Source organism: Glandiceps talaboti, chromosome 6 (genome assembly GCF_964340395.1).
Source record: "Glandiceps talaboti chromosome 6, keGlaTala1.1, whole genome shotgun sequence".
Taxonomy (NCBI): Eukaryota; Metazoa; Hemichordata; class Enteropneusta; family Spengelidae; genus Glandiceps; species Glandiceps talaboti.
In genome coordinates, this window is record NC_135554.1 from 12,357,591 (window position 1) to 12,381,162 (window position 23,572).

Below are 23,572 nucleotides of genomic sequence, written 5' to 3' on the forward strand. Positions count from 1 at the left end.
TCATCCGATACTAGTAATCTATCAATATGTATGTGAACATTATCATTCTTTAATTTTTTGAAACGGATGTAAATCTAATAATAGTCTAGTCAACTTCTGTGATCTGGCATAGGTTGTTTGCTTCTTATAATAATACTCCTTTTTCATCGATATGACTAACACAACTGCTTCTTTTAACAGGACATATACAATGTATTACATAATTTGGAACAAACCTGCAAAACAGGAGAGACATAATGAACATAAATTTAAGAAATAAACATACAACCAAGACTGTATAACTATGCAATTGTCATAATTTGAATAAACACTATTTTTTATCAGTTTAAAATATTTCCTGCCTGAAAATAATGCCACATTTCGGTCAGTAATAACAAAGATCACAGTATATAGAGATGTGTAATTTGAATTATGTTTGACAATATTGCCACATTGGTTGAGGCTATTGCATGCATGTAAAGCTCATCCAATATAACATGGGTGCAGATGGTTGGCCTCCTACACCCGCTCTTGTTGCCAGTCTCTCTTTTGTGGGCTGCTACTCCTGTTGTATTGTTTTACTTTTCTCTATGGGATAAAGGTAATTCCATGCAATGGATTATTTACAACTCGGACAAGTGTCACACCTGTTACAACTAGTTAGTTTTTGACAAACTTGAATTTCGTTCCTTTTTCTCTCACTGTACCTATTTCATATGCTATGTTTGGTCCATAAGCAGTTCAGTAATTCGGAACTACCATTGAGAAATATTTACTTTACTGTTGTAAGTTTCATATTCCAGTAATATTTCCTTGTAATTGTGCAAAGTCTAGTGTGTTTCAGAGGGGATTCCTTGTATTTTAAAATCACAATGTACAACTTTTAATACCGATACAAGACAATACCACAAAGACACCCAGTAGCATTTCAATATATTATTTTATTATATGTAAGACATTTCATATATATACAAATTAAACCGGAACATACACTTTCCACAAGTATGACTTGATATATGTACACACATACACACACACACTTTCAGTCCAAAGATCCATTCATATTTTACAATTGATTTTTGACATGATGGTCATTCACTTGACATTTCAATGCAGCCAACCTATCAGGCATACTGGCATAATTTACTGCTGACACATTGAATGCGTGATGAATGGCTTCCATGCCACTTTCCCCATAGAAACCCAACCCAGCGCCTACAAGTTTTAACCCTTGCTGGACCTCTGAAATGACATGTCATGTTGGTTTGGAAACTCCCCAAAAACTGTGTTTATAATTTAACTCTCTATGATACAATCAAATTAGTCTAACTAGTTACACTTTCGGGTTTCAATACACTACATGCATGTCATAGTAATATATTACTCTAGTCCTTATTAGTTACACATTGGTTCCAATAGAGTGTGTATGTCGTAGTTACTCTTTGGTTTCCATACACTGTGCATGTCATAGTTATCAATCACTCTCATCCTTGCTAGTTACACATTGGTTTCCCATACAGTGTGCCTGTCATACTTACACCGTCTTTGGTTTCCATACACTATGCATGTCATAGTTATACAGTACTCTAGTCCCTTCTTGTTACACATTGGTTTCCACACTGCATGTCATAATTATACAGTACTACCTTTTAAATACATGGAAGTAACATGGTAGACCAGTATCAGTTGTAAGATCTATCTCACTTGCAATGATTTCCTCATTACATCATTGTGCCACTTTGATGGTTTGCTTATCATTAGTCTCATGTAGTGCCCAGGTCGATACCAATGTAGTTTGTAAAACACCTTGTCTATGCTACATTTCAATACATCAATACATACAATGTCTGTTATGTCAGTAATACTTTAATTAATATTGCAATGCTTTGTGTTTGTTTTGTTCATCATCAGTCATATGTTTGTTGGATTAAATTAATTGTAAGAGTTAATCTAAAAATATAAATAAATTGTGATTTTTTTTCATTGAAATGGAATTGGAAAAGAGTCACTTTCATACTGATTTGAAATCCTCGAACATCACCATACATACCTAGATCAGGGACGTACAAACAGTTTGTACGTCCCTGTGTAGATCATAGTGTAGCTACTTTCACTGCAACTGCATTTTTATCAAACTGGTCTTCATGCTCTAAATATGCAATCATGTGCATTTCTTTGTTCATTTACATTACCCCTGAGGTACTGGAGATGTTACTCACCAAATGTTACCCCCAAACACTTTGAAAGGTAATATGTGTGTGGCCTGTTTTCGCTGTAGGGATCGTCCTGGTTTGTCACATAAACATCATCGCCAGTCAGTTCACTACTGGTATATGAAGATCTGACGGATGATAGTGCACTACTTGCTGATGAATATGATGTGCTGGATACATCACTTAAATGGTCTGGCAGATTGTCGTCGTAATGAAAGTCCCACTCCCATAAAACCGTATAAATCTATGTCGCAAGACTTTTTGTGACAGTGATGTCGCATGGAATGTCAACTATTGCATTGCCATCAGCCTTGAACAATACTGGTACATCTTTATTGGTTGTTGGCAATGCCTCCAACTCCAGTCAAAAAATGTGAAGTCATGACTGGGAAGATTTGAAGTTGTCCAACAACACGTGGATATTGTCACGAATAGCTTTTACCTTAACTATAAGAATATTACCGAAACGTGCCATCTCGATTTCATTTTGCGTACTGGAATAAAGACCTCCCCATCGGCTTGCGTGCCGACGTAGTAACTACATGTTTACATTCGCTAATCTATGATGGGTCTCTACCTCTCTCTCTGCGTGAGGAGAAAGTGTTACGCTTGGACTGTATCCGGGCTAGTTATATTTTACCCCCCCCCCCTTGTTTTTTTAACCAACCTGGATGTGTTGTTAAAGTTTAAATTAAAGGTAATAAACGTAACGGCTTATTTTTTTTTAAATTATTCAACTCTCAGTGTGTTAATGAATATTGAGTAATAGAGTTTCTGTACAGGTATGTCTTTCAGGCAGCAAATCATCAGAAAGTGGCATAGCCACAACAAGCCAAGCTGCTAATGTATTAGTGTACACGAGACTACTGAGAATATCATGCTTGAATTCAAGAAATCAAAGGAGTTCGATATCTGTTAGCCACAACCCCTTATAAATGAAAAGCTGGGCAAGTCATCTGGAAAAATTGTTGAGTTCAAGACAGGACAGGTAGAATGCACATCCCTGGATTTCTTTTCCATTATGCATAATGTTTTTCTACAAAAGGTTTAATTTATTTATTATATTCATATTATATAATTATACAAAATGTACAATTTATTTATATTCATTCAGAAAATATAATTCAGTTTTGTGACGTAAGACATTCTTAATACTTGTATTGATTGACAGGTGTGTGACAGAAGACATTCTTAACAATATTTTTATTGATCAAAATGCAAAAAGATTTTGATTTTCTCAATAACATTACAGCTAACCTGTCACAGTTTTCTTGGTGCATGGTGTATTTTTTTTACTGAAACTAGTATGTACAAATGTATTTTTGTTGTTATTTAGAGATTTGGATAAATAACAGAGTTTGTAACTTGTGTCGTTTTCTCTTTCTGCATCCCTTTATGTTGGCTGGCTTGCTGGAAAAGAGGCATCCACTATTGATTTGAAATGATTTCATCAAAATTTCACAATATATACAATTTAGGATTCATAAATTCCCGAGTTATACCATAACAATCTGATTAAAATATGATGTGGTAAAAGCGACAAGAAGCCTTTTTTACCTCTATTTCCATCGTTTTTTCTTCCGTAAGGAAGAGATATATTTATGGGTGGTAGTCTGTGTGTCTGTCTGTCTGTGTCATCGTTTTCTCCATAACGGTTTGCTCAATTCAAACGAGATTTTAAAGACGTATTCCGTAGGGTAATGGCAGGACTTGATTAGGTTTTAGTAAAAATCCCGTGAATATTAATGAGAAATTTACATAATTAATGATTTTCGGTAATTAGGCTATATCTCAAGAATGCAAGCTTCAAATCCATTATAACTTAGTACACACATTTGCGATACCAAAGCGCACCTGTCCTGAAAATATTACTAATGTAGCTTTTAGTTTTAAAGTGGCCATATGGATGAGAATTTGGTATTTATTTTGGATTTTTATTTGATAAAACAGCTTCACCATGTTTTTCTACATGAAAAAATAATGTGAAATAACATATACCAAGTCCATGTTCACATCTCAATAAACGACAAAACATTAAACAATGTGTGAAATGTTTGTTATTGTACGTACAATAACAAACTTTTTACACTTTTTGCATCTTTTTGCAATGTATTGAGTTATGAACATGGATTTGGTATATGTTATTTTGCATTATTTTTTCAAGTAGAAAAACATGGTGAAGCTTTTTTATCAAATACAAATCCAAAATAAATACCAAATTCTCATCCATATGGCCACTTTAATAAGATATTGGCATATTTTCGGTACATTGTACACACGATCGTCATGGACATTAAAGGATCTGTCATCGTTTTCTCCATAACAGCTTGCTCAATTCAAACAAAATTTTGAAGACCGATTCCGTAGGATAATGGCAAGACTTGATTAGCTTTTGATAAAAATCCTGTGAATATTAATGGGCAATTTACGTAATTAATGTTTTTCGGTAACTAGGCTATATCTGAAGAGTGCACGCTTCAAATTCAATATAACTTGCAATTGGTACACACATTTGCGATACCAAGGTGCACCTGTCCTGAAAATATTACTAATGTAGCTTTTAGTTTTAATAAGATATTGGCATATTTTCGGTACATTGTACACACGATCGTCATGGACATTAAAGGATCTGTCATCGTTTTCTCCATAACAGCTTCCCCAATTCAAACTAAATTTTGAAGACCTATTCCGTAGGATAATGGCAAGACTTGATTAGCTTTTGGTAAAAATCCCGTGAATATTATTAGTTTTAATAAGTTATTGGCATATTTTCGATTGGCCACAAAAATGAAAAAAATAGTTTCTCGTCAGGAAATGTCTAAAGTGGTGCGACTTTATCACCATTTTCTAAAACACGACTGGCTCAATTCAAACGAAATATATTGCATATTGGTGGTACACAAGTAGACAACTCTGGATAATAGCATACCAATTTAACTATACTGTTAACATCGCAATTGTCTGACTCATAATGCAATGTACATCATCAAAATTGTTACTTAAAAAAATTACTCAATATATGTGCAATAGCCTCAGCATTGTTTGGGCAAGTGATGTGAAACCTCTAACTGTTAAATGTGTAATAATGGGTTCCTTGTCATCTGCATTACGTGTTTACTTAATTAATTGAACTGGCAAGTGTACCTTTCCTTGACATCGTTGTTACATACTTGTATTTTCACAATTTGCTGGCCCATAGTCACGACTGTTCTGTTTTACTACACATATCGACAACTAATTTAAGGCAACTATGTGACTCCACAGGATATGGAATATCGGCAACAACGCTCCATTTATCAGTATCAGGATCGTATTCCTCAACGGTGGTGACCCCTAAACCATCAGCCCCCATTCCGCCAAGAACATACACTTTGCCACGTGATACTGCAGCACTGCATCCTTGTCTAGAGTTGTTCAATTGGGCTATTTGCCTCCAGTTGGCATGTACCGGATCATAGCAGTAGACATCACCTTTTTTGCCACTAAAGATGAAGATCAAACCTTGCAAAGTAATGGCTGACGAGAAGTAGGCACTGTGTGCACACTCAAGCGATGTCACAACTTCCCATAGGTCAGTTTGAGGACTGTAGCATAATATGCTTAGGCTTCTGTCGGTCGTATGGGGGCCAATAACATACAATTTACCTTTACAAGCAACACCACAGCATGACTGTAAACTTTGGATCATGGGACTAACTTTCTGCCAATAGTCTCTTATTGGGTCATAGCGCATGACCCCACGGTTTAGATGCCCACCTACAGATAAATTGCCACCAATGCGATAGACATAGCCGATGCAAGCAACCAAAGTAAACTGGGTTACTTCATCTTTAAGTCCGCTGACTTCGACCCATTGTCTTATAGCCGCACAGTATTTCCAGGTACGACCAGCATGCCATGACGTCACCACCATCATATTGTTGATTACAGTGGCTGAGAACCACGATCCTTGAATTGGTATGTTTGGTATTTCATAGTGCCAGGTCTTGTGAAAGGGGGAGAAAGACATCAACACATCTTCATTCTCCCGTGTAGTATTCTGTGAAGGAAAATGCGATGTAAGACAAGGACTTCCGCCCAACACCACTATTTCATCTGTATATCTGTCGTTCAAAACTACGTCCTTATTTAATATAGTGTTATTGTTGTCACCACTGCATTCATCGCCATCGCTATAGTATTCTTCTAGCTCCTGCAACAGACCAGTGTATTTGCTTTCATTTTCCTTTAAAAAGTCCACAAAGTATTTCTTCATCTTCAATTCATTCAGTATTTTTCGGACCACGCTAATACGCGAGATATCAAAATGCCACCAGGTAACTAATGCATGTGCCCAGCTGTAACCAGTATCGTCATCTTGGCAAAGAACAGTTTCTGGTATATACCGTAACAGTTCACTCTCTGACAGGTGAAGGAATTCTTTCGAATGAATCACTTCTTGGCAAAAAGATACAGCGACCTGCCATGCTTTCTTCTCTAAAATCACACATTTGTAACGGGAAGCCAGCCTGAACACATCGAGGCAATTTTGTGAGTTTATATCCTGTTCCAGGTACTCTACACATCTATTGAAAAGATCATTCAGTAAGAACATATCTGCTGCGGCAAGGATCTCCCGAACATTTTCGGCTGTGACATGGATTGATGACCCGGTATATATGTAATCAAGCAAAGCTTTCACTCCTGAAGAAGATAAAGTCTGAAAGGTGACAACATTCGAAGTGCCTTCTTTAAAGTTTTCAGATAACATGGCCCTGAAGTAGTTACTGCATGAAGCTAAGACAACTTTGTGGCATTGGAAGATGTCGTTATCGGCAGAGCGTATACAGAAATCCGTGAAAATAGACGCCTTTCGTAGTTCATTCATTTGTTGTGCCATATTCATTATATAACGTGTATCTTCATTAATATTCTCTCCTTTCCTTCCACTCTCCATGATCATGGGTAGTTTGACTTTGAAGTAAACAGACTGTAAGTTGTTATTCTGAAACCAAAAGTGATATCTTTGTTTTAGAGAACATGTTAACTTTCTGCTGGCGGCATTATTTTAAAGATAAAAAAATAATTGGCACTATTTGTCCTCAGTATTGAACTAATTCGAAAAATATTCTCATTGCATATAAATATGGAAATGTATGGACTATTACAATGGTCATAACATCGATTTGATGTACCAAATCTGGACTTTCTTCAAGTTTCACTTTGTCTCGAATAAAACCACGTACCCACCTCTGTTGATTTCTATGAATTTGTCTTGTGTAAGAAAAAGGCGACCCTTTGACTTGGGTCAAACCACCCGCTTTCTAGTGAAAATCTTGAACGGACCTTGTCTTTTCCTTACTATAGCTATTTATTGTACACAAGAATCTATTTGTAAAATTTGGGCTAAAAAGCGGGCCGAAATTTACGACCTCGGGGTCAAGAATGCTTCACAAAATCGCCGAAAAATCAGTATTCACGTCATGAATACAAGTTCTCTTTCCTTTGAACTCATTCGACCTATACTTTTGGCGCCCTCAAATACACTTTAATCCTATTTATATTCTTTCGTTTTACTATTACGTAACATACTTAGACAAAAGCTTTTTTAAACTTGAACCGTACACTTTGAACACAGACTATTTCATGCTCGATCTAAACAGGACTTAGAGCCCCAACGATGTAAGTTACTCTCTATTTATCATATAATCCTTATTACTGATGAAAGTGACATTATACAAGAAGATTTATCCAGTATTTATCACCTTTTATGTGGTTTTACTCAAGTTTCTTACACCACCTTCAAGGTATTGGTATTGACTTTGTGTTTCTTATGTATTTCTTATCATACAATTTCACCGCTTCTTGCTAATCTAACGGACTTGGGGGTTGGTTATTTCTTGGAGTGGTTGACACTTGCAGCATAGCATGTACAAACAGAACCAGTTATAGACAGGGGAAAAGTACACAAATGAATTGGATTACCAATAGCATTTGGCACAGCATGGAGACATCCTGGTTTGATAGGAACGATTTTCATGGTTTTATAGCCTCATGAAATAGCAGTTAGATTTAGAATGAATGTCAAGTTATTACCTGTGACCATGCATTGTCAAATTTTATTTCAATCACTAATTCTGGTGGAAACATCGTGACTGTGTGACATTGCCAGTGGCAAACTGTACAATTGTTATTCACAGACTTTGACCATGGACAGGAATGATTGGATCATAGAAGAATGTAAAGCCGACGTGTCCACGTGTGCTTTGTACAGGCCTCGAGTTTGTAATACATGTAGTATACTCAACGTGTATCTCCCCCCCCCCCCTTCCATTATCGCTCATTCCATTTTGGCTGTGTGTTTCAGACAGAAAACACAAATATACCTGTATCGTGCTGTTTCTTGCCAATTGTTTTGTGACAGACTAAACAATCCATGATCAGAAATATACACAACTCATTTTCATTTTCACAAAAAATAAGATGTAACATATTTTCAAAATTCACAGACCCAACCCTACAGTGAAATGGTATGTGCTAAACTGTATACACTGTGGTCTTGCCTAATCTTATGTAATCAGTAAACTCATTGTATCAATCTGTTAAGTCATTGTTGAGATTAGGGAAGGATTTACTATTATGCCCTTTATCTGTCATAATGTTGACACATTGTTTGACATGTACGGGATTAGCAGTCCTCTACCGGAGCTAATATTAAAGTTTGTGTAGCGGGTTATAACCAACTCCTTGTCTGCTGAAGTCTTATCAGTATTGGATAGTGTAAGACAAAGGGGGGTTTAGAAGGTGTGAATTGGGTTGACCTTTGTAGTTCAAGTACAACCAGTCCAGCAAAGTCAGAAACCATATGCCTGGAAGTATATGGGAAGCCTCCATGGTCTCAAGAATGAAATGCAAGAGTACGGCCCGGACCAAAATAGTTTGCCAAAATTACGAGAACTTAATTACGGAGAAAAAATAGTTGTGGCGAGTAGTATTAAAAATAAGTCATACTACTGTACCATGAATGGAGTATTAAAGCTTAGTGACTGCACAGTAAGGGTTTAAGAATGAAGGGCACAAGTGTTACCATTCAAAAAAACGGTAAACATTAAAAAACAAATTTTACACATATCTTCATATGAGCTACACTATAATATAAGACACGTTTCGTTGTTCAGCCCTATCAGGGCTTGTGAATGTTGTATGGCTTATTTGTTTCGCCGTGAACACTGCATGCTGTGTGTGTCCCCATCCGAATGTGTACACCTTTATCTCAGTATCATCATCTAGCCTGGCAAGGGGTGAGAAATCAGTTTGCGATTATACTAGTGTTGCGCCGGACCGGAGTTTAGATAAAACGTAGGAAAAAAAGGCGCGAGCGACTGTCGACAGTCTAAAGGTCGCAGTGTAATAGGCTCTTCGCGGAACGTAACTGTCACGGTTGTTTTTTACCCAACATGCTCTGTATCCCTTCCCACCTCCTCAAGGCAACCGACATCAAAGCAAAGGCAAGGGCAATGAGATTACGTAACAAGGCGTTCACATTCCTTCTCCCCTATACATATGCTACGGTGTACTATAGTATATGGTAGGATCGGTTACAACATGGAGAGACATGATGAAATACTGGTACAAAAAAGTTTTGTTAAATTTCACAACAACTTATTTTAATGAAACCATGGATGGATGCTTACCTCATAAATCACATTCATATAGTGAATGATACAATTATTAGTTGGGTCTGTTTACAAAGTACATTGACATTGACTGCATAGCATGCTTACACCTTCGCCAGAGACTTGGTAATGTTCGGAAACTACTCAGCCAACTTATACACGTTATCAGGGCACGTTATATTCTCCGAGAACTTCCATAAAAGGAATTAATATGCAAAATTGACGTCGAATTCACCAGATCGGAAAATACGCAAAACATCATGGCGATTTCTCATACTCAGTTATCGCTGCACGCGAGACCTTTTTCCCCTACTAATTAGGGAGCCTTCAGTAATTACAGGGGGAGGGCCGGAGGAATCGGGGGGGGGGGTTCACATTTTACAAACCTATTCTTGGGGGAGGGAGGGTAACATTTGTGACCAAATTGAAGATTCAATTATTGTCAATTTGTTTTGTGTTTTTTGAGATGTTACAGTGAGATGAACACTCAACATTTATTGTTACGAGTACTTTACATGCTAAAATACAAATATAAAAATACATATATTGACTACGAAAATTGTTTAATAAAACGATGCATTTAGTTGAGTGTACGTACCATCTCACCTTATCACTCACACTGTACTTGAATGTTGTTTTTGTTGTTGTTGTTAAAATATGATGGTGATGGTAGCAGTGATGATGATGATTAGATTAGAGTGACGCTGATAATGGCAATACTGAAGGTGAAGGTGATGACAATGATATCAGGGAACTTTTACAAGTGACCAGAGTGTGCACAACATGGAAAGCACGTTTTAGATACTTAACTAGATTGTTTATGATTATAAGAGAAAGGTATGTAACTAGCCAGTTTGTTTTACTGGTTGCCACTTTCTATGTACAAATATTCCTCTCTAATACAGTCAAAATCATTTAATTTGTGTGTATACATATAATGGGAATATTGATTAACGTTCAGTATATGCAATTGTCATGGGGAGGGTCATTCATGTTTTACAAAATGGGACAAAGGGGAGGGTCACTTTTTACGAATGGAGAATGGGGGTAGGTCATGTTTTTCTGAACAGACCATGTGTGATTTCCTCCACCCCCTGTAAATACTGAGGACTCCCTTAGTTACGTAATCGCGGCCGGCCAAAGGAAAGCGGCCCCACTCACAAAGCGGTCCTCTTATGTAACCGACCCGTGGTAAAACGAGACCGTACTCAGACCATCTCCAATGTTGGTGCGTATTTGACAACGTATTTTGAAAAGAAATCACGATCAAAATATCGAAACCGCTAGTCTACAGCAAAGCACCAGATCAAAATGTGAGATTTCCTCACGATCGGGAGTAGTCCTGCTTGCAGACGGTGCATGCACGGGTCTCATAGATTGACACGATCCGAGAGGGAAGGGACGACTAATACTCCGTATGCAAGCAGGACTGGATCGGGTGACATCTAATTCACATCTAATTCATGCGATTTGGAGAAAAGGGCCGAAAGAACACAAAAATATTAGTAAAAAATACTCAGTTTCCGGGATCTTCGCTTATGTGAACGTCGTTGATACGCTTAGATTGCTATTTAAAGGCCACTCTGACTTTGTATTTCTGATCACAACAACACGATCACTTGAAAAAACAAAGTCGTGGCTGAAAGCACAGCATGTTCAGGGAGTACTCACAGCCTTACGTATCATGTTTATGTGTATTAGAAATCACAATATCAATCTTAACTACTAGTCTACCTCTCACTAGAGCAAAGCATCGGACACTAGATCAAAATGGAGACTTCCTCACGATCGGGAGAAATCTCCAGGTTGGGAGAAAAAGTCGTCGGTCGCCCGATTCGTGGTCAGTATTATAACCTTTGACATCAACTGGACACATTGATTTTACCTTTTGTTTCCCGTCAATCTGATTAAAATCCGATGTAGATGTCGGCTAATCGTTCATTGCTATTTTACCTTCGTTAATTATTTTGCCTGAATTGACCTTCTTGGTACATGTTTACATTTTTCTCTGGCGATCAGGCTAAAAACGTAAACATGTACTACGAAGGTCAATTCAAGCTAAATAACGATGGTAAGATAGCAATGCACGATTAGCCGACATCTACATCGGATTTTAATAAGATTGGTTTCCCGTATACTAGTATCAGGGAGTCGTCACCACAAGACACCATTTTTAGCACATCTAGCTGAACTGACGTTCAGTAGTGCTATATGGATCGCCCGGTGTAACGTTTTTTTTCAGTCCGCTGTAAAATAGAATCCGGGTACGGTTTATGCGCATGCGCAAGAATGGGGCCCGGATTAAATTTTACGTTGTACACCGTTATATTGTATCCACCTGTAAAATAACATCCGGTCCGATTTACTATCGCCAATTCCAAATGAGTTTTGATTATTTGGGTGGGTTATTAGAGAATGGCAGTTATATTTTCAATCGACACACAACTGAGGGTGAGAGAGGAGGTCGGAGAATGGAGGGCTAGTACTTCGAAATTTTCAGCATACAGTTTCATGGTTTTGTTGAAATCAATTTGTATAATTATGCATACTATCATCACATAATAATAAATTACATCATCACAATACAGTAAGTTCTTTTCATTCCAATAAACAATAGAATATGAATAAAAATAAATAGCAACCATATCTCCTGAATATGTTCATTACCCTCACTACCTTCCACCATAACTCGTAATATCAGCAGTGGTACAATCCCTTCCATTTTTACCACCTGCATGCATCACCACCACCACCATTATAATCTTCAGGCAATCCCCCTTGATCCACTTTGACCAATAAATTGAGGTGAGGGGGGGGGGTATATAAAATTGAAAGCTCCTTTATATTCTTTGTGGGCAACTTTTTCAATTATATGTGGCATTTTTTGCAGTTTGCATTTTTTTCAGATTCTGGAAAAGAAAATTTAAATATGCTTCCCTCTTAATTTTAGCAGATTATGTTGCAATACATCTCACCACCTAGCCAACTGTAACTTGGAAGATTTTAATTATATATTTTTTCTGTTCATTTTACAGTAAAATGTTGGTTCAGGTAGTGTTTCTAAGAATGCTATCTTACACAAAAGTAAACACAATTCCAGATTCAAATATCTACAAGAAGCACAAACTTTGGACAGACACTTGTGTTTTACAATTTTATCAGTGATATCAATGTGCAAAACTGTCTTAAAATCAGCTTATACCAGTGAGCGCTTTTGTATGTGTAGTACAAGATGGATAAAATAATAATGGCAACATATTGAAAACATGCCCACGAAGTTTTCCCAAACGAAATTATTTTAACATATGCAATAAATGACCAAGGTTCCCAAGTATGATTTTTTTTTTTCAAATGGAAATTACTACTCAATCAAAAAGTGTCCCGGCAGCGATTCATATATGGACTCTTGAGTAGAAATTTCACAACCTCACATTTACTCTCTCCCATATACACTGTATAACAAAACCCCATTCTCATCCGATGACACATACAGGCAAGTACAATTCAAACAGTTTTAAATCCCACTGGTTCATTTTTAATGATATTAACATTCAAAAAATGGAAGAAACATTTCTATGAAAGCAAATCTTACTAAGCACTTATTGTTTCATCATGATATGAATAGAATGTACTGCTAATAATATTAAATTGTATTAAAAAATTGCAAGATCTGCACCAATTTTTATAATTGAACTACATGTATTTTAATTCTCTGAAATAATCAGTCTGCGATTCTCGTCCATCTATACATTTCAAAGGTACCTAGTAACTAATTACAAACAACTATATCAAATAATTTTAAGAAATTTGAATTATATCGACTACACAAATAAACTCCATTAAAAACCCATAATTTTTAAACAGGACATCACACATATACATGTACAAAGCACTAAAATGAACAACAACTAAAGTCATATATACATTATAAAATAGGAGTTGTGAGCCAGGTTTTCTCCTTATGAACTTAGATTACAAAAATTAGCAGTTATCAACAATGCCTTTCAAATGCTACTCAAGACATATGAATTGATGTTACTTAACATACATGTAGTCTGTGACCAGGTCATGGCTTACACCCCAAGGTGCACAAACATTGCCAAATCTTTCTTAGGTACCTTTCTTTTTCTGTAAAGGCACAAGTCAGACAAATATTTTAGCCAATGTGAATTCACATTTTCATAGGTTGGTTACAATTGTTACAAACAGGATAAGTTAACTGTTCAGTTAAATTATGTATATTGATATTGTACTTAGAATTGATTTGACCTTGAAATTAGTAATCCTTAGTGATCGATCCCAATCTGTTGGAGTGGAAGGCAGTTCTTTAGTGACACTTAGTACATACAAATTTCAGTCTTTTGATTTTCAATACGCTTGGTGACAATTCTTCACAATCAGTATGGTACCATTCTTTACAATTGTCACACTGAATCATGTTGCTGCCAAGATCCGGTTGCCTGCAATGGCAGTAGATAGGTAAAATCAATGTTTTCCTGATTTGATGGCCCCGCCGTCTTCTCATTGACGTGAAAATCTCCATGATTTGATGTTGAAAACATGTTGCGAGATGGCTTCTCATCGATATCTGCTCCCACGTAAACTCTGTTGGTTCAAGTCCAAAACATAAGGCTGTTGCATTGGCTATAGCAAATAGTCCACAGTCATCACATCCTATTTGTTTGTGTACGCACGGCCACTGTATCTTTACGCTCATCCCTTCATGAAACAGGAGACAGGCTACAGCCTTCTTCGCTCTTCTATCTAGCCAAGACCCCATGGAATCATATACATTCACTACGAAATTTTACAGCCACAAACGATAAATATGGACGCATGCGCACAAGCCTTACCCGGATACTATTTTACACGGACTAAATATTTCGTTAGACCGGCGTCTGTCTGTCTGCCTGCCTGTGTGTGCATGTGTAAACAACTTAAAGCCAAAAACCGGTGAACCTATTGCCATGATATTTGGTGGGTCTATTATCTTGGATGTCTAGTTGGGAAATTCTTCAAATCAAAATGATCGCATCACAGTAGGTGTGTGATTTGGGTCAAAAAACTTAAACTCAGAAACTACTTGGCAGATTGGTGCGAAATTTGGTGGGAACATTCTTACGGGGGTGTAAAGTAAGAATTGTTCGTGACATGATGATTCCATCAGTAATATGCAAATTAGGGCTAAAATGTGTCTTTTTGGTTAAAAATCTATAATCCAAAACTACTGAGCAGATTGGGCTGAAATTTAATGGAAATGCATTTAGGGATGTATGGACGAAGATGTGTTAAGCATACCATGATTCCATGAGTGATATGGAATTAAGGTGTAAAAATGTGAATTTTGGTCAAAAACTTATATCTCAAAAAATACTAAGTGAATGAGTTTGAAACTTGGTGAGATGTTTCTAGAAGTGTTATTCTTTGTCATTGCCTTTCCTCAAAAATCTTCAACTCTGAAATTACCCAGTAGATTGAGCTTAACTTTGTTGAGAATGTGTAGATTTGTCCTCATTAATAGCTGATGACACAGTGAGAACAGTATTGACAATTAACTATAATGTTTACTTTACTATTTCCTCTGGTGGTAAAGCCTGTAGCATGGCCAGTTTGGTTTATGACTGGATTATGTAATATATTGTAAGACAGCTGTTTCATCACCTACCCATATAAACTGAATGTAGCTGGCTTTTACAATATTACAATAAGACAACCAAGAAAGATAAACCTGTTACATTGGTATGACTTGGTTCCAAATTGATTTAAAAAAATAAAGAAGTACAAAACCTTGTAGACACATCCCTTTAAAGTTTGATTAGGATGTTGCTATACTTGTCTTGTACACTTCCAACATAGGATGGCTGGATTATGATGATGGAAATTAGGTATGAAAATTTTGTTTTGGTTACAACTTTAAATCTTCAAAAAATTATATATCTATCATTGCCCTGAACATGAAGTTGTGCGGCAACGCAATATTTGCGCTATTTTTTTATTTGTCAGAGGGGTTTGGGGGTTGGATTGTTTTGTGGATGAATTGGAGGGGGTCACTATTTTTAAGTACAACATGAACAAAAAGTCACCAACCCACCCCCGGCCATAAAAACTGATTACTATCTAATGCATAGTACCAATATATTTTACACTTTCTTTGCATGAGCTACACTAGAAGAGCCACCCGTCCGCTAGATTTATTCATGGTAACCACCCAACACATGTAATTTTCATGCATTTAATGACAAGATGTGGCCCAATAACAACAAATTTACAAATGATGTGGAAATTAGACTATATCTGTGGTTATCAGCACATCCATTCATTCATTTTCATTTTGATTAGTAATCACTAAAGTTGTTTAAATTATATATGTTAATAACCTGGTAAATATTTTGCGTCAACAAATGTTCCTCAAAAATGCTATGACGTGCCATGTCTTCAGGTATAATTTTGAATTGTTTGTTATGCAATGTGTGAAATTTCACTTTGGTTCAGGGCAATTCCACTGGTTTACAATAATTTTGAAACTGGCTTACATTGTACATGTATATGGATGGACTACAATACATGGTACATCATGGATTTGTGTACCGTCGGTACAAAACGCCGGGCCAGGTCAGGTACAGGCCAGGTAGCGACTGAATTTTGTTTTTGATCCACATTCACATAATTAAAAAAAAATGAGAAATAAAAAATACATATGCATTGGGTAACCAAGACTATGTATATGTATCAATTCTCATAAAATATTGAATATAAGGCTAACTTTGAAATCTTCTAATATTATTGCCCGCAATGTTTCGCTGTTAAATTCAATTATTATACGTTATATCACCCACTGAATAAACTTTGACCTTGTCATCTTGAATGTGTTTACGTTCATGCATTTGTATAAACATGACATCTTGACAAAAAAGGACATATGGAGCTGTGGGCATTAATTTTCAGGATGTCTTTATCAGTTTTCAAAGGTTTACTACCGTGAGTTAGGGCGACAGACTTCAAGCTGTGTAACTTATCTTCGGGGATGAATGCGGATGCATACAATTTAGGCCAAGTATGTTTACAGCTGAACAACTTGGTGGACTATGAAGAGGCATTGCTGTATCATATTTGATGCACGAAGGTAAATAAATGTACAATGACAAAATTGAAATCAAGTTATTAAAAGTTGGCATGAAAAATCATGTCACATGATGGTACATTTTATTGCTTTGTAATTGCGAATTTCCATTATTGGGCATACATCTACCATTGATACTCACTTCTTTTGTAAGCAATCATGAACAAATAGGCTTTGATTTCTACTTGCATACCACACCCTCTATGATACATCTAAATGTGCATGCTTCATGTTTGCAATAAAAATTGGTAATGAGTATTCTTCACGGATTGTTCGGATAGCAGGGTGTATCATTTGCATAATTCATTCATAATATTTGCATAACAATGATTAGTTTTGTCAGGAAAGCTACAATTACTTCAAACAATAACAATTATTCTTCTCAACAATTAATTTAAAAAACTAAATGTCCACAGACAACAAGTACATTTATTAAAAAAAAGAAGGCCGTGTCTGCTGAATGTCGTGCTCGTACCCGGCACCTGTCACGAGTACGTCGTGCTCGTGACAGGGGTCAAAGATTATATCGGTTCTCAAAACTGTTAATTTAAGTGTGATAGTATCTGTTTTTTCCAACAACCGCGACTTCAGTCGCGTACACACATGTGTACACCATCACGTTAAGGTTTTGACCGCATGCATAATGTATTAAATGATGCAGTACGTAGGACACGATCCATGTGCAATGGGTAAAGGTAGTTTATCTAAAACAACTAAAGTTTGTTGCATCAATAACCTTCATTATTGTAAAACTGGCCAGAATTGAAATAAGATGGTTCACTATACTGTGAGCGCGAGCAAAATAGCTTTAGGAACAAAAACGTGAGAAAAAGTGAATGCGTATTTCCAATGGGTATTTCTAGTATGAGCGCACATCTTGACGTCGATCTGCTGTATTACATACGTAGACGTGTTGTTCTCAACTTTTCATGATACATGTGTACTCAGACCACTAAAAGAATATATTACAATGTACGATAAAGTAAACTGAATATTTACAACAACAACAATAATGACAATGTTACAAGGTGATATAGAAAAGCTTGTTTAGGTTGAAAAGAAACACAAATACACCATACATCATGTATCGAACGATATGTAACCCCAGCTCCGTCATGTCAGTTTCACGCATGCTCATGATTTTTTCAAGGTTCTGTGTATTCAGGGTACGAAGGCAATCATTTCAAAAGTAACCAGAGCGTGTTTTTCATATCAATACACAACGATTCCGTAAAAATCCTGAACCTGTCACAAGCATGTCTGCAGCGGCCGAGTCTGCTGACAGGTGCCGGTCATGAGACAATCCGAAAAAAGAAACATTAAAAAGTTTGCATACACCTATAATTATTGTACATGGTATCATATCTGGCTGAAATCTCATGACACGTAAGACTCACCATGCTTACTATACTTCACTGAGGACTTCAAAAGCTCCCAAGAGTTTGTGATGTCATTACCTGCCATCTTTGAATTGTGTACACAGCTTGTCGAACTTCGTGATATACGATCATAACAATGGTCATGAGACAATCCGAAAAAAGAAACATTAACAAGTTTGCATACACCTATAATTATTGTACATGGTATCATATCTGGCTGAAATCTCATGACACGTAAGACTCACCATGCTTACTATACTTCACTGAGGACTTCAAAAGCTCCCAAGAGTTTGTGATGTCATTACCTGCCATCTTTGAATTGTGTACACAGCTTGTCGAACTTCGTGATATACGATCATAACAATGGTCAACTTTTAACCAAAGTGTTTTAAGAGTATATTTGAACATAAAACTAATGATCCGACACAGCATCACCACTTTTTCAAAAGGTATATGAGTATTTTTCTATTTTTTAATATGATGTTGAAGAATAAAAGTTGAAAGCGTACAGTATTACGTTTGCTTTGTGTAATTCATGTAAATATACAGTGAAGGGGGAACACAATACTACATGGCATAACAGCGTTACTTTACTTCGGAAAAGGTATGAATGATCGTTTGTTTCAGGGCATTTATTTTCCTAAAGGGTTTAACGTGATAACAAATAATGACGGCAATGTCAGGTTGAAGGATGCAAATGTTATTGAAAAATACGGGAGATGGGCCACTATAAGACGACAAAAGGGGATGATACACCAAGGGTGCAAAACATTAAAGCACGGCGCTGGCCATCAATAGCACGGCGCCGTGCACTGCTAAAACCCATCGTGGAGAACACTGGTAATTAATGGCTTTCAAGAGAGATATCGTTTGAGCACTCTGGAGTATTCTTAGAATGTGAACAGAGTGTGAACACATTTGAGAACTAACATTTATTGAATTAGCATTGATAGGGAAGATAATATTTGCCATGGATCTAAATGTGAATGCCAAAAAAAAATATTCAGGTGACACCTGGCCTGGTCAGGCCTGTACCTGGCCTGGCCTGTGTTTTGTATTGACCGATTTGTGTACAGCCATGTATGACCTTAGAGATATTATGATTATAGCGATCATGAAGAAATATGTTGCTCGGACTTTGATCAGTGCAATTAATTTTTTTCCTCATTTTTCTGAACAAGAAATTTACCAAATATTTTGATATTATTTGTGTAGACACATTTAGTGACATTTTTTAGTATTTTAAACATTGTGTTCAATTTTGGTTTCCTACCATTATTGATTGTTAATATTTTCCCGCCATTATTGATTATTGGAGGGGGGAGCACCTGATGAAGGATTACCAATTTAGATTTTGTGGAGAACTGCATTATCCCAAAGCCTTATTCGTTTTCAAACTAAATGTGTAGAATTGAATGCCAACATTGTGACATTTTTTTACACAAGTTTCTGACCTGATTTATCTTTATTTTTTATTTGTGGCCAATTCTTCAATTAGTAGCTTGTCATCACATCAGTGTCATACTTGCCCAAAGTGATCAGTCAAGTGTTGTCAAGAGAGTTTGTTATCTCAGAAGGTAAGTGATTACATTTTATGTTTTAATATTTTGTTGGATTTTTTAAATTCAAAGTAGGCATATGGAAAACAAATGGGTATTTGCTTTTTATATGTCATTTTCAAGACAACTCTGTTTTCCTACTTAAAAAAACGTGCAGCAAGTCTGTGTTTGTGACTCAAATTTCAAAAAGTATAAACAATTTGTTATTCATATTATTATACATACAATTAACAAACTTTTAAAATGTTTTTCAATTTAGGCCTAAAAAAAATAATTGCTTGGTTCCAGTTACCCGTCCCCACCTACCTCTCCACTGCTATGGCGGTAGAGAAATAGTTATGATAGCTCGTATATTTTTTATCTTTCTGTAGGCAAACTAGTAATCAATTTCTTCAGACCTCAAGATTCCACACACAGTGATTTAATACACATATTTGCAGTATATCAGACCGATGGCCTTCCAAACCATTCTATACATTCTAGCAGCAGACCTGTCTTACCATTTGTTATAACACAGAACAATTCAGTCACACAAAGTGTCAGAACTGCTTGAGAAGTACAATAACTATGCCTCGCTTGTGATTAGCCAACACGGATATGAATGTGATGTAAGTGACTTGAATATCAAGAATTCTGCACAGTGGTTACTGAGTCATATTAGTCTGGCATTGAAATCCGGTATCTATTCTCATGTTGCATCCAACAAATCACTTGGAACACTCCTATAGAACTGGTACCGATTTAGAGGACTGTCTGCATGTTGTCTATGCAGAATACAAAGGTAGGAGTAAACAGCAGGATGACAGGATTTTTAACTTTAATCAGACCATAGAGAAACTAGCTTTATATTTGAAGTTGAATACCATATTTGCTCAAATGAGGACTCTGCCTGGATAAATATGTCAAATCCTAAATAGTTAAAAGTAAAAATGTACAGGTAGATAGCATCGGATTTTATGTCAGAGGTGAAATTTATAGATCCTGTTATATGGAATTTCGTTACCAGATTAACTTTTGGTGTTAAAGGAGAAAGAGCGTTCTACAATAGTAATTCATTTGATTGGGGAAAACACTGTGGAAGGTTTGTACAATAGTGACGATTTGAATAGAAATCACATACTTAGGCGTCTTTTCCTCATTTCAGGCATGGCATTTACCACCAATGACCCGTGCAACTATCCATGCCATCAAGCACTCTGTGATGATGTTGATAAATACGCCAATTCCAGCAGAGAGTGTGTAGAAATCTCAATAGGAGGTTTTCACTTATTTAACATCAAAGGACACACACCAATGACATGTTCCTGAAGTATGAAAGGGTACGTTTGAGGGTAGTCTAGCTCCCATGGAAGAGCTATGCTTCCGTGACCCTATCTGTTGATAACATAGACAAACTGAGTAGCTATGGCTCTGTACCTGCTGCACAACAACAAAGAAGTTGTCATGGGACATCAATTCAGGCAGTTAGTGGTTTACCAAGGACAGTTCAGCTTAGTGAAAGTGACTCTACTCAGTTCTACAAAGAATCGCTTGATTCTTCAGAGGGTCACCGACTAAAAGTGGTAATTGTGTACAAGATGGAAACAGCTTCAATCATTATGGAATTACGACACACTTTAATTATTATGTTAAACCCTTACGATGCCATAAACTTTTCATGGAAATGACTCCCAAGGCCAAGGACTTTTTAGCTTGGACACAGTTGTATACAATGTTTTGATTGTGGTCATTTCATGGGATGCCGTCTTATCAACAAGTATATCAATAATTGTGAAATGTTGAATTTTAATGTAGTTGAGAGTATGGTCGTTAACTTAACCATAACATTTGGGAAAATTGGTATTGAACACACTTTCGGTAAAAAAAAGCATGATAAATTTAGTTCTACCTCCTTATCACGTACTTTCGGGATCATGTGAGAAAGCATTGTGCGGCGTGAACTGCAGTGCGTTGCCGGCTTTTGCGCAGGCAAGATATGTTTTGTACCGGCAGCTTGTATAGCAGCCGTATCGTCATAACTTCAGGTAAATTCTGTACACACTACTAATTTTGCGTTAAATATTGACATTGTGCAGGTTTTCACCCGACACGAAACTGTATGTACGTAGTACGTGACACATACAGCCCACGTTGTACGTAGTACAACACAATGGAGCACACCATCTTGTATCTTGATGCGGGTTCTCCCGTACAGTTGTCCAACCCTCAAAGGACTAAAAAGGCTGATACACCAGCACAAGAAAATAGTCAAGGTTCCTCGACCACTTATAGGAAGCCCTCAAGAAGTGGGCTCAACAATAAAAGTACTGGAAGTAGTAAATAGAGTACCAGTAAATCAAAAGGGTCTAAAACACGTGACGCCACGAGTAGCGACAATCTGGCAAACGAAGTCAAAAACTTTGGAGTAAACATGACTGCAGCATTGTCAAGGCTGCAGGAGAATATGGGAAAATCATTCAGTGATATAAGTAATGTATTAGCCAGTATTGCGGACCCTTACGTAGAAGAATACAATAAGAAAATGAACCACAACAGAAACGTCAATGTGTAGACACTGACACATCGGTTGAGAACTTACTATCACATATATAGTGATGATAAGAGTACTGAAACTCATGATAACACAAGTGAATCTGAACACTGTGGTTTGCTAAGTGATATTGCTAGGGATTGGCAAATACAAGAAAAGTGTTCACCTAGCATTGATACACAACTGGCAGCAATTATCAACAGTCTAATGAAAGAGAAGCCAGCAGATGATAAAATTTCTGATAAAATGAACAGACATACGCCCAGAGAACTGTGATTCCCAGGTCACTACTAGAGTAAACCAATTGATTTGGGACCAGATTAAACCCGGTACAAAATCAAGGGAAGTTAAACTCCAGAAAGTACATTCAGCCATTGTAAAAAGCATGATAGCAATGGTCACAGAGTTAATACATTACTCAAATCTCATAATGATGACACTGTAAGTGCAGACAAACTAGATCTGAAACAGTTAGTCAAAACTGGAACTGATGCTATTGCCATGAGTGCACATGCCAGTTATGAACTTAACATGAGACGACGTGAGTTCATAAAACCAGATCTACATCAGAACTATAGACACTTGTGTTCTCCATCTGTGCCATTCACCTCAGAATTGTTTGGTGATGAGCTACCAAAACAACTCAAGGATTTAACTGAAGCCAACAAAGTGGGTCAGCAAATATCCAATGTGAGAGCTTCTGGTCGTGGCAGATTCAGAGGCCACTTTGGTAGAGGCTACCAGACGACCTTTTTTAGGACGGTCTTCCCACCCCTCAAGAAGAGGGGGAGGGGCAGACAGTAGAACACCATGTAGAGGTGAGTGCAAGCATACTTGAGTGCAAACCAGCAGGCAGACTGAAATACTTTAAATTATCCATAGCTGGCATAATATCACATCAGACAATTACATTTTAAACCTTGTAGAAAAATGTCCAATTGAATTTATAGCAGATGAATTACCTATACAGTATAATCTTCCTAGGGAAATACATTTCAATAAGGCTGAAAGCCAGATCATTGAAATGGAAATACAAAAACTTGTTGGTAAAGGTGTATTGGTAAAAGTAGCCCACTGTAAGGGAGAATACATTTCCACAATATTTCTCAGAAAAAGAAAGATGGGAATTTCAGGATG

The 23,572-nt window shown here is 36.8% G+C and overlaps 1 protein-coding gene across 1 annotated transcript; it reads right to left on the reverse strand.

Annotated features, from left to right (window-relative positions):
• Positions 1-5,391: 5,391 nt before the first annotated feature.
• LOC144436856 (kelch-like protein 24) lies at positions 5,392-7,128 on the reverse strand. Its single transcript, XM_078125717.1, has one exon. It carries the CDS (start codon positions 7,126-7,128, stop codon positions 5,392-5,394), a length of 1,737 nt encoding a protein of 578 aa, XP_077981843.1.
• Positions 7,129-23,572: the final 16,444 nt, after the last annotated feature.

Bases quoted from the DNA above. Each gene is read 5' to 3' on its own strand.
- LOC144436856 (XM_078125717.1), bottom strand. From the start codon at position 7,128: ATGGAGAGTGGAAGGAAAGGAGAGAATATTAATGAAGATACACGTTAT.